General features: G+C 41.9%; 1 protein-coding gene across 2 annotated transcripts in view; it reads right to left on the reverse strand.

The window, feature by feature from the left end:
- ZNF592 (zinc finger protein 592) overlaps window positions 1-13,490 on the reverse strand; it is an 88,026-nt gene that overhangs the window by 26,201 nt on the left and 48,335 nt on the right. The window contains exons 3-5 of one of the 2 annotated variants that reach the window (XM_019504562.1): window positions 7,447-7,623; window positions 6,341-6,500; window positions 52-142 (exon numbers count right to left, since the gene is read on the reverse strand). In XM_019504562.1, coding sequence (XP_019360107.1) covers window positions 52-142; window positions 6,341-6,500; window positions 7,447-7,623 — 428 coding nt within the window. The remainder of the gene's footprint in view (window positions 1-51; window positions 143-6,340; window positions 6,501-7,446; window positions 7,624-13,490) is intronic. The other variant, XM_019504561.1, reaches the window with a different exon arrangement.

Genomic DNA, 13,490 nt, shown 5'->3' on the forward strand with positions numbered 1-13,490 from the left:
TAAAACGGTCTTGTAGGAGTTTATGACCATTTGTCATTGTCTGTTCCTTTGGTGGTGTACGAACTTGGTTGCTTGATGTTGTCTCAGATTTCTGTCGAAGGTTAGAGAGCTCCTCGGGATTTTGGGGGACTCCATGAACACTCTGAGTTGGAATAATAAAAAATGAGCATCAGCTGTCAAATATAATTCAAGCAACATGTCACTCCTCTCCCTCCCCGTCCCCCAACACATATTTGAAAAGGCTAGAAAGCTTTCCTGGGAAAAAATATTTAAAGAAATATATAAAGTTCCCACCATAAAATGTCTGTATTACAATGGCATTTTCTTGGTAGTATAGGCATAGCATTTTCAGTGACTGTTTGGGATCACTGATTGAAAAGGGAAGAGAAATGTACATTTCCAGTATTTTGGAAGCATGGTTTTTGGCTCTGGTGCTACCATATTTACTCAAATATAAGACAACCTCACAATCACTGGATTCTATATATGGAAAAATTATAATTTTTTTAATAATTTTCCAGGTATAGAATCTAATCATTAGAGGTTTGCCTTGAATTTGACCCTTCCCAGGCCAGCCAGCCCTTTTGCTCTCTGCTTCCCCTCACCTTTTTCCCCTGGCAAACCTTTCCCAGTCCTTACTGTCAAATCCAGCTACCCCTGAGCGCACAGAGGGGATCAGATTTGAAACTAATAACCTTTTTTTTTTTATAATATATTTCATGTTCCGGATCATATTAGCCAAATCAGTTCCAGATCAGATCAACTGAGCAGAAATCAATCATTCCAAAAATCATATCAATTGAGCAAGTAGAACTCAATCATTCTAAATACCATGTACGGAGCTACAACCAGCAAACGACCTCCATCCCAAACCTCTCATTCTGGGCATTCAGATACTCCCAAATCCATTGGCAGGCATCTTACATGCAGGCCCAAGTCTGGAGGTCTTGGGGTTCAGATGCCCCTAGATATTACAGGCAAGCATCCTCCATCCTAGAATCTTTGGTCCAGGACTTCAGATACTCCCTACACTTGATAATATCCCACAAGAGGCCAAGAAGCAATTTGAAAACAATAACCATTTTTTAAGGAATTTTTTGTGTCCCCCAAGTCAAATCAGCCAAATCAATTCCAAATCTGTATGAGTCATTCAAGAACCATATGTGGCCCTGCTGCTGTGAAGCATCCTCCATCCCAGCCTGGAGCTTCAGATGTTTCCAAATCCTTTGGCAGGCATCCTACATGCAGGCCCAAGCCTAGAAGCAATGGGGTTCGGATGCCCCTGAGTTTCACTTGCCCTCAGCTGTATGGCCACAGAAGCAAGCTAGGGAGAAGTCTCCCATTTCCATAAAGTCAGCATATAGCCAAGATCTTCCCAATGGAAGAGAAAGTAGAAAGTTAACTATGCCTTACCTTGGTCAGGGTACTACCCCCTGCCACATTTATAGTTTTCCCCAGCCAGTAGGAAAACCACCTTGGTGGTCATGGTATTTCCACTGCCAGATAAGTAAAACAATAACCTTGAAATTAAACATAGCTATAGCAATGAACATACAGTGCCCATACACTTAGTTGTATGGACCCCACCAGAATCAATGGCATTTCAAGCCATGGTGACCCTCAGCACTGCTCAGTAGGTATGTGTACTCCAGATACTCCCTATAAAGGATCCACATGCTAATTAGCACCCCACTTGTGACTAGAACTAGGAGTTCTTGTCATGAGCCCTAGGACACTCCAAAAATTTACATGCAGATGAGGTGCCGGGCAACCTGCTCCAGCTTTACCTCATGGAGGGCAGGACTACACTAATCATATGTGCACGGCTAAGAGAGGGTGTGACAGAGGGATTCTGGGTGAACTATTTGGGGCCCTGTTTCAATGTTTGCCAGGCCTTTAAGGCTGGCAAAAAAACAGGAACATTGGAAATGGGAAAGAAAGATGCAGGTTAGCTGTGGGAGTGAAGAGGAAGTCAAAACATATGCAAAGTAGTGGCTCACCATGACTTGGAAAAAAGTCAATGGTAAGGGGGACTGCACTAAATGAGCAATATCATAATCTTATTCAGATTGGCTTTATGAATCTATTTTTGTAGAAGGTTCCTATATTTGCCCAATATGGGCCATGTGTTTTATAGTCATGTGTTGGCTATATTTAATCACCTTTATAACTGGTTTCCATGGTTAAGCACATGCTTCTTTTGGCAGCAGCTTAATGATAGTCAATGTATTTAGCAACATTTCTTTGTAGGTGATTTTAAGACAATGGGCTTCTTTTCCCCCATGCTAACAGGCGGGGGGAACCTCTCCTTGTATTTGGGTAAATACAGTATTCTCTCTCAATATACTTTAGCGTAATGGTTTAAAAGGACAAAGTCTGCTGCCACAGCTGGGAACTCCACAACTGGAGAGACTTCTCTTTTCAGAGTTCAAAATAAATGCAGTAATGTTCTCTGCACACTGAACAAACCAAAGGCAGAAACCAAGTCTCTGTTGGATGCACGCTGCCAGGCTTCTAAGATAGTCCATAGAATTACAACACAATTGGACCCAATGTCCCAGAACAGCAAACAAACTACTTTCATAATCAAAATGGAGGACAAAGAAAATAACCTACAGCTTAAAAGCTGTGGTAAAAGGAAGGCCAAATAAAACAGTCACTTGCCAATAAGTCCCAAAGACAGCCCCAAAGGGACTGTAATAGTATCTATGCACACAGGGATAATTCAGATGCTTAAATTTTCCCAGGAATTATTAAGAGTAAAGGCTGTAATAAAGAAAGGAGACAGGAATTTTTCTATTATGTTTTCATAATAAGACACAAAACATGACCTCTAAAACAGGCTTGCTCCTCACTTGAGAAGGCCGAGCCTCTTGCTTGTTTCAGATGGTGTGCATGATGGACAAACTCCACACCCTTGGAGATACTGTCTATATTCATCTCCCTGTTTGAAGATCTCAAAGCAGTTTACAAGCATAAATAAATCAATGCTCACCAAGCTGTTAGGGAAGTCCCTGTCATCAGATCAGTTTTAACAGAAAGAAATTGAGGTGCAGAGAAGTGAAGCAACTTTGACAGTAGAGTGAACAGCAGAACCTAGCTCTCTTAACTCCCAAGCTTGTGCTTCAACAACTCAAACGCACACAAATACCATCAAAATGGATCCCATTGTCTGATCAGCAGTAACACCTCTCCTAGAAAACTGTCTTCTAGAATAGATTACCTTATCTTGAACACAGGAACAGACCATGCAGCTTCTATATTGATCTCAGGGGGCTCTGCTTTGATAAGCAAAAACAGTGTGTTTTTCACTCATGTCAGTTTAACGCAACTAAAAACCCTGGTCAATTCAATTCTAAAGTTTTACTGAAGGTTGGGAAAGCCATTAATGACAAAACATGCCCCAGTGTGTAAAACTAAAGACCTGTGGAAGTTTGAGTATTATTTGGCAAGCTCTGCTACACACGTCAGCTGGGCTGGAATTTTTAAAGAAGCCAGCGGGAGATGGGTGCCCTTTTGAAAAATCTCAGCCTTAGTTTTTCTGACATTTCTATTTCCCCAACTGAAAACTGGGGAGACTAATATTTATCTACCTCCAAGGGCCACTTTAAGTGCTAACTCAGTGCCAAACAAAGGTTTCTGAGATTTTCAAATGAAAGCCAAATCATAACTACTGAAAGTTTATTCATTCTTTGCCTTCTGAGAAATGGCTCTAAACTAGAACAAGGAAAAATGGCTTCAAAATTAATCCTATGGCAGTACACTTTTATTATAAATAAAAGCAGAAGTAAGCAAACACTCTGTTCACAATTTCACAATCTGTTATACTGGAAAATACAGGAATGTTCAAGATGACCTTCCATTTGGGCACTGCTGGTTTTGCACATTGAGATGTGCTAACATTCCCACACTAGAGTAATAGCAAAATATAAGATCCAAGTACATATATCTTAGTGTTAGTTAACTTTCATAAACAACAGGGAAGACCAAGGGTGGATCAAAAGGGTGGGGAGGGAAGAGGTGCAGTTGCACCCACCACTGATTCCTACTATAGTGACATTTTAAAACCGGCTGTGTGGGAAAGGCACGTACTTCCATTCAAGCAGTGCTGCAGCAGTCTATTGACTTCATAGCTCATTATCAGCTCTAGATAAAAACCTTAACTCATGCGAGGTGATATTAACACAGGTGTAGAAATGACTGACAGTGAAGTACTGGAGGCACTATCAAGACTCTCAAGAAGACCAGATTTTGTATTATGAATCTGAATAAGTGATGTGCATTTAACTACAGTGACTACAGGACTAATGACACAATAGCTTTTGATAATTTTTTTTGCTTAGTTTAATCTTTATATGTAATCTAGCGAATTAGTGCACAATCCAAAAAGTTATATTTATTTTTGCTTTGATCTTAAACTGAATAATATACTGCCATCCCCTTAGCATATTAGTAAAGCATCCAGTTTCTCTTTAACTGAACAAAAATGTGCTGTGCCATGTGGAATGATATATCAAAACATTTGCACTCACTTCTCAAAATCCTACATCTGCCCATGGTGAAGGCTACCTGGAAAGCAATAGGGTTTCCATTGGTATAAAGGACTGTTCATTATAAATGGCAGCTGTGAGAGTACTGGGATGTCAGTGACAATATGACTTCACAGGATCCCTCAATAGAATGAGTGGTGTGTACATTTAGAATGATTTTTTAAAACAATGTCAGGTCAGGTTTTAGGATTCAGTTGCAAGAAGATCAAAGATCCAAAGTGTGTAGCAAGGTAATTTTATGAACACCACCATTATTCCTATTTAAGCATCTAAAATGGGGGTAATCAAATCTCCTATTTCCCGGTGTAATAGAAGGCTGCTGTGAGCAGATTAAAAAAATACAGTGAAAGCTTCTAGGGATGGAAATACCTTTGTGCTGACTCATAAATTTTTGTCAAAAAATATCTTTTCTGTAAAAAATCTTCAGTTTACTGAAAAAAATCTTCAGTGTGCAGTTGATAAAAATGCTTACTTTAGGTTTTTCAAAGAAAGCCCTGAAATTTGGACAGGACAACAAAAGGATTTTTTTCCTTGAGCTTGTAACGGCAAAATAATAAAATTAAATTCCCTTCTCCCTTCCCCTCCCTACCACCTCCCCAACTCTACCTACTGTACAGATTAGGAAGGAATCTATACCAATACTGCAAAATTAACAAGAAGCAACAGAAGACATCCACTTATATGCATACCAGATAAGTGATTGTTTCACAAAATATGTTGCCAGTCTCAGGTTGTTGCCAGCTGCTTCCGGTATAACAAAACTCCCTTTTTCTGCAGACTGGATGTAAAAACCACTTGAACATCTTTAAGCCCACTGTCTACCTCATAACTTAACTGTACCCTGGTTAAACTGCATAGTAAGTGGAACTGTAGGCATCTACTTTGTAACTAATTGTACTTGGCTTTGCTGCTCCAGAAAGAGTGAAGGGGAAGCATCTGACTCAAGGTTGTTGTTAGAAGCCTTGAAAATGAGAGAAGCCAGTCAGTTTTGCAGCTGCTAATACCACAGCCCCATAGGACTCTGTACTTAATAAGCATAGACAGCACTGTGGTATGAGCAACCCCCAAACTGATTAGCTCTCCTCATTTTCAAGGTTATTCATAGCCCTAAAATATCCTAGCAAAGCCAGCATGAGGAACTTAAGTCCTGTTTATATTAAGTCTGAATAATTGCATATTCCAGGTAAGTGCAGGGACCTTTTTCAGTCTGGAGACTGTGTACACTGTTAAAGAGAATACATTATTTGAGGAAACAAATCCCTGGTTCTGTGCACATATTTATTTTAATATAAAGTGCAAGGGAAATAATCACAATAAATAAGAAATACTAGTAGGAGCAGAACTGTTTCTAAGTAGAATGTTTCACAGTTTTCATTCTGCCATCAGCTTTCCTCTTCCAGTTATATATGCAGCAATGAAAATATTTGCACTCTGTTTCCCTCAATACAAACAGCTGCCAATCAAAAACCCACAAAGTTTTAGGGCTGTTGTTTTTTAAAACGGCTTTTGTCAAAAAATTGAGTAAACTACAGATGAGGTGATCACTCCCTTGTTCCCTGGGAAATGTCACCAGAGCTGAAGAGAAATCTGTTTCATGGTAGTATGTTTTTGTAATAAAACAATATTTATTATTACGGCATTATGAAACTTGTGTTGTTCCACTTTATTTTTCATCAGCTGCCCCTGGCAAGAAACAAAGCCTCCAACACATCTTTGCCACCAGGGATGCATACAAATTCACAAGGCAAGCAGGGTTCTGTGTTATCATTAAGTCAACTTCTACCACCTACCTTGACATGCTGCATTAACTGCTGTTTCTGCATATACACCAACTGACACTGTGGACACTTAAATACTCCCACCAACAGTTTGTTGGCATTCTGCTGGAAGTGCTCCTGCAGCAATCGTTTCTTGTTGAAAACAGTCTCACATGAGCATTTGTAGATCACCCTAGAACAATGCAATCAAACCAAATCAAAATTGCAAGACACTGGTTACAAGAAATCTCACTAAGTTAGCCTTGAGAACAGCAGTTACTTCCCAGTAAACGGAGTTCTTCCAATGTATTACCTATACATAGCCACATTCCTGGGCGATGCTCCCAACATGCTGCACAGAGCACAGAACCATTTGAAGGAACTAGGTAGAGAAATGGAATGTCTCAGGCATAGACTTGAGCTTTCTAAAACATAAGTTCCTTTAAGCCCCTTATCCACATGCCTAGGTAGACAGGGTAGGCACAGATCAGCAGAAGAAAAATATTCAGAGAACGCGCCCCCCCAACACACATGCACTTTCAGCGCTGGTTGGAGGGAAGATAACAGAGTAGTGCACACAGGAAAATCTCTCCAGTCTCTTTCTGCAGCATTTGCACTTAGCATAACTTGTTGCCTCTCTTGGGAATGAAAAATGGGGCAGCTGCAGTGCAGCCTCCTCTCAGTAGATGACACGTTCATCCATGCTAGATTTCTTTCTACAGCTCAGTTCACTCCTAGACTGGAGAAAGGGCCCAGGAAGTAAAATCCCCAGTTTGGGCCAGGGGAGCAGGATCTGATAGGAACTAGGCCACTACTAGCAGCAAAAGCATCAGTAGTTTTAACTCCTCCTCCTCATGAGGGATATGTAAAGGCAGACCTTCTATGGAGGAAAGGGTCCTTGCAGTGGGCAAGGGAAAGTTCCACTCAAACAGGGGCAGACACTGATTGTTTGCAATTTGCCAAACACAGCGAGTCAATATGTAATGGTAGTGTGGGGTGACATTGCCCAGATGGTCCAGGAGATGCGAACAGCAAGAATTCTTGCGAATGATATTGGACCAACTGTATGGCTGGTATACACATAGGCAAGCTTTTGAATATCACAACTTCCTTAGGCCTTTATGTGTAATGGTACTTACTGAGTAGTCTTGTGAGACTCTGTTGGGTGCTGGCTAGTGATGTGAGCAGCAGTGGTGTCTGCAGACTTGAAGGCCATTGGACAAAAAGAACACTTGTGGAAGACTTCGCAGTGTTTCTCATGAATGTGCACTTTCAGCATTGCAAGCGTTGTGAAGACAACTCCACAGTGGATACACCTGGAGAGCAGAGGAAAAGAATTGGAATTAGAAGACTAATACAAGGCACAGCTCCTCTGTGGCTCCCAAAAGCAAACACAGTTATAAACCACAGGATTCAGTATTAGCTCAGTTCCCATCTAATGCGTTTATTAATGATTTGAAAAAAGTCTGTAAGCGGTGTGTTACTGGAGTTCACAGATGAGACACAAGCTAGAGAATGTTGAACACCACTGACAGAGATAAACAACAGAAAAGTAGCCTGGGGAGTGTCAGCATGCTTATTTATAAACCATGCCAGTTGCACGTATGTTGCCATTTAGTTTTAATCATATTAATATAATTTAGTGAATTCCATTGCTCTGTTTACAGGTAGGTTATGTACTGCTACATTTGTCACTGCCAAGGCTCATGTAACCAATCTTTTCCCAAAAACCTTTGCTGCTACTCTTAAGGAAGACTATTCCCAATCTTTTTGCACATGTAACCTTGCTTCTGAACTAATAACCCCTTCTTCCAGTTGGCTCAAAACTGCAGTGCTACCACTGACTTTCAATATGGTTGTTGTTGCCCTACTTATAACGGGAAGGGAGGGGGCACACCCCTTAGTTTAGGAACTGCTGAACTTGGGTGCTAATAAACTACTGAACATTACTGGTGTAGGGCATGTTGAGAGTGAAGAGCAAGAGACAGCAAATGTATAGGCCAGCAGGCACTATGCAAGTTAAAGAGCTGCAATTAAATGTTGAGTCAGGTGCATATCAGAGATAAGGAAGACTCCCTTTTTAACAAACCAGACTTTCTTGTAACATTAAATCTTTCCTGACATCTGGCAAGGATCACTGAGAAACTGGCTTAGTCTGGTTCTCAAAGGTCTCAGAAACAAAGATGTTTCTGAAAATTTCCAGCCTTTTATCTTGCAACACCTCCCTATAAAAGTTAGCCCCTCCCAGAGAGGCTTTCAGAAGAGAAAACGGGGTCTTGATGCACCATTACTGTGTTTTGCAATGCCAAGAGGAAAACAGTAGGGAGGCTTTCAAAGAAACGTGTCTTGTATCTGCTCCTCTCTATTGGGTTAGAGCTATATTATTAGTATTATGTTAACTAAGTCTATTTGGGTTGTCTATAAACAGTCTCCTCATCATTTAATAAATCACTTAATAAAGACAAATTTGATTGGGGTTCAATTGGTTAACTGTTCAGTAATCAGTTAATAACCATCTTGCATCAAGAGGTTAAAAACATGAGCAAGACACGATATGAGATTCAGGGCAGAAAAAAGTGCAGCTAATATATTTGTGAAAAAATCATCCCAAACAGTTTTTCAATAGGTAAAAAAAATATCTGGAAAATTGAAATGCCAAGAGAAACGAAGGGGTGTTCACAATGCCTGCAAACTACACAACGTGATACAGCAGCAATGAAGATTAATACGATTTCCAGCTGGGAGGCCACAGCCCCTCAGTATATGTCCCTGGTCAGAGTGCCTCTCTAACACTGTACCAGAGATATGAAGACAAACGGCAATGGGTTAAAGATAAGCAACACAAACAAAGACGCAAAGGGAAGGACTGATTTATGGACAATGGGCAGGCAAGTGTCTGCTGGGAAGAGAAGAGAGGATTCCAAGGCGGGGTTCAACCTACCCATCTGTAGACATACAGCTTTCTTCTCTTTTGAAACTAAAGGAATGGACACTGGGGACCACTATGCCCCATACTTTTAGCATTTCCCCCACTTGGCCTCTCCTTCCAATTCAGTTTAAAGGGAGCTCAGAAATACTGTTCCCCTTCAAAGGCCAACTGCTGGCAAGTGACAGTTTCAACTTAATCAGTCCTTCATTTTTTTTTCCCAAACTACTCTTTGCTTATCCAAACACACAAGCACGTTACATTGTATATCAGTCAAGACTGCAGTATGCATTATAACACCTAGCCCAAAGCCTCAAAAACAATGAGATGAAAAGTTAAGCTATCTATCAAATACATGCCCTCTCCTCCTCACCTCAAGTCATACCATTGGCACAAATGCTGCATGCACAAATGCTGTCACAGGCTTGATGCCAGTCCTCCAGCAATTTGGAGATGTTCCCAACTCCTATCTTCACAAACAAAACATCCAAGTAGTCCATCATCCCAACCTGTTTCCCTGTTCTAGGAAACAAGTTTATAGCTTAAGGCTGTTTGTGAAGTATGTTCTGTGTAGGCCAATGCTAATTAATAGCGTCAGTGTATTTCGCAGCTTTGTTGCTTGCAGAAACAATCTCTGACATTATAGCTGCTCTTTTCATGAAACGGGATCTTCACGTTTGGGGAGGATGGTAAAAAGGTTACATTGAGATGGTGCTGGGGAGCTGCTGTCAAACCCCAGGGTAAGATGTGGAAAGAATTGATATACAAACTTGCAGGTCTGATAGTACATGCTTTCAGTTAATCTATCTAATCAGAGATGGTACCCTATAACTAGAAAATAGCAGATGTAGTACCACATTTAAGACTGAAAAGAAGGACAACCCTACAGGTCCAATAGTTCAAGCTCAGTAGTACATAGTACTTTGGAACAAATTTTGAAGGAAAGAATTCCTAAAAGTTGCGCAGAAAAATGAAAAATAGTATAAAATACAACAAGTTTAGCAAAGGTAGCTCATGCTGATTCGCTTGAGATCTTGACAAGCGATTTCTAGACAAAGGAAACGCAGTAGATCTTATCTTCCAGACTTCAGTAAAGTGTTTGATATAATGTCACATGAGAAATTATTAGTTAAACTGGAGAAGATGGAGATTGGTAGAGGAACTGTAAAGTGGAGGAAGTATTAGGTAAAGGGGAGACAGCAGTGGGTTGTCAAGATCAGCATGGGATCAATCCTGTACAATACTTTCATGAATGACCTTGGCACAAAAACTGGAGTCTACTGATGAAATCTGCATGTGTCTAAATTCAGAGGTATCATTAGTACAGAGGGGAAGCAGGATATTATACAGAAAGAGCTGGATGACCTTGCAAACTGGACCAACAGAAGTGAGATGGAGTTCCACAGCACAAAACATAAGGTCATGTTCTAGGAGACTAGTAACAAATCTTAAACTGGGACCTCACATGGAAGCAACTAAGAAAAAGAAGGATTTGGATGTAATACCTGATTGCAGGAGAACTGTCACAATGTATTTCCAAGAGATGGCAGAAGGCACTGATAAGACCTCATTTGAAATACTGTGTCTAATTCTGGTCAGGCATATTTAAGAAAAATTAATCCAAATGAATAGGTACAGAGAAGGTCTACTGGTATTAGCTATTATTTGAGGAGAGGCTAGAAGAGCTTGGATTTATTAGCAAAATGAATGCGGAACAGGGATATGCCTGGTTACTATAAATCTAGTGGGTGGTAAATAAAAGGGAAGGAAAAGATAGTTAAGGTTAGCACAGCGGCAAGTGGTTATAAAGTATCTATGAGTAAATTTGGACTGGAAATCAGGAGAGGGTTTCTAACAACAGGCAGGTTCTGGAACAGCTTCTCAATAAGAGCAGAGGGGTAAAAAAAAAATCTAAATGCTTTGAAGATGGAGCTTGCTTGTTTTATGGATGTGGGTGCCCGTGATAGCTAGGAACTACAACTGATGATGGGAGAGGTCCCTTCCCATCCTGAATTCATGAAAATAGCCCAACTCAGGAGCTTGTGAAACTCTCTCTCGTTCTGTCAAATACACTCCTTTCCAGTAAAACAGGAAGGCTGCTGGTGTACAAGAGCCCTCAGGCTGCTAGCTTCTACAGCTAGTGCTTTTCTCACTGAACAGCTGTCTTTTGTCTCCTTGTGCTCCTGTTGCTCTGTACCCATCTATTGTCTTTTGTATGTAAGCTCACTGGAGACAGAAAATGGGGAGGGTTACATGTGTGGTATGTAAAGTGCCTAGCACAGCCCTGGTTTAAGACTCGGGTTCTCAGGCACTGCTACCATAGAAATAATACATAACAATAACCATCCTTTGCTATAGTTCCCAATACCAAAGAGGAGGCAGTGGCACTGACAGATCTATTAGAGTCTCTCTTTGCCTTTAGCCAGCTAGACACTTCCACAAAATCCTGTTTTCTGTTGAAGGTCCCTCACTATAATACAAACACAAACTTGGAATCAGAGGCTCCTCTAGCTGAGGGGTACCAAAGCCAAGGAGCGGGGGTATCTACAGTGTGGGGCTATAGCATACTGTGGCAGCTCCCATGCTGGGGATAGGGAATGGCAGGAAACCAGGCAGCAAGGGAATTCTGAAGAAATTTTGGTTCAGTGAAGCAAAACTCAGATCAGATGAAGCACAATAGCTCCAGGATGCCTTCTCTTCTTTGCTCCTGTACTTCCCACTGATGGATGGGCAGCCACAAGCGAAGAAACAGGAATACTAACAGCTGAATTCTTGCCAACTGGGGGAGAAGCAGGAGCACTCTACACCAGGGGTGTCAAACATGTGGCCTACAGGCCAGATCTGGAGCATGGAACCCCTCTATCCAGCCTGCTGGGCTACAAGTGGACTACCAAAAGTTGCGGGGTAGGGCCACAGTGAATGACCCACTGCAGAATCTGGAGCCCTTGGTCCCTACTTGACATGGCAATTGGCAGCACTAGGTCAAATGAGGGCTGATACAGCCTCAGATGCCCCCCCGCCCCATTTCGCCTGTCACCACCACCAAAGTGGTCCTACCTTCTCAGCCAATGGCCTGCCATTGGCATGCGCTGCATGCCAGAGACAGAACCAGAAGTGTCACCACCATGTACACTGCTGTCATAGCACAAGGCACCTGGCAGCAGCAGAAGCAGTCTCTGCCATGAGGCATGCAGCAGAAGCTGGGGCTGTTGCTGCTGCTGCTACCACCACTGCATGCACAGGGCAGGAGCCTGAGCTGCAGCCACCAAACCACTCCACGCCCCAGACTGGATACAACCCACAAAAAGCCCCAGGATCCAGATCTGGCCCAGAGCAGGAGATGAGTTTGACACCCCTGCTCTACACCAACATTAAAGCTGTGGTGCCTGATTTCATGCAGCTCACTCCATCGCTGCCCTTCTATCTCAGGCAGCTGAGAACTTAAATAACGATCTTGCCATTTATGAAAGTAGCTGTCGTTTTATGAAGATCCTCCTTTGACACAAATACTGATGAATGATAAAACCTCTTCACCCTTGAATATAAGAGTCCCTGACGATGCAAAACAAAGGCATTACAATAGGGCCTATGACAGATTTGTACTGCTCTTGTGAAGTGAAAGTATTCCAAAATGCTAAAAAGGAGAACTGAAGGAGTGAAGTAACGTGCAACATGTTAACCAGATTTGTTCAAGTTTGCAGTGGCATGAAAGATGCTAACAACTGTTTCTTTTTAGCTAATTTAAGAAACATATGACTACATTTACTGAAATCTAAGATGAGCATGAATTGAGGATGACTCCCCAATAATTAAATTCTATAAATTTAATAAATTATAAATTTGTTATAATTTTCCATGTATAGAACCTAATTATATTATCTTTAACTCATCCCTCCCACCGCTGCAGGGGAGCAGGCAGTGGGGAAGCAGGTAGCGTGGGGAGGCCAAGCAGCTTAACCCCACTCGTGCCTGCCACCCTGAAGCCTCTGCTCCCCATCCCCCCCCAGCCTCTGGATCCCTCTTTTACCCCAGCCTTTGCTCCCAGCTGCCTGTCTCCTTAGCCTTGCTCCACACTGGCAATCTCTGCCCCATTCTAGCCTGGGGAATGGAGTGCAGCCCCTACAGCACCTGTGCAGGTTGCATGCTGCTGCTGTAGGCTGGGCTGGGGCCATACTCATTGCCCTAGACTGCAGTGTGCAGGGAGCAAGAATAAGTGGGGATGGGGATGGAGGGGATGTGAAGAGGGGCAGGTGGGGG

This window comes from Gavialis gangeticus, unplaced genomic scaffold (genome assembly GCF_001723915.1).
Source record: "Gavialis gangeticus isolate Ggan-Ray unplaced genomic scaffold, GavGan_comp1, whole genome shotgun sequence".
Classification (NCBI taxonomy): domain Eukaryota; kingdom Metazoa; phylum Chordata; order Crocodylia; family Gavialidae; genus Gavialis; species Gavialis gangeticus.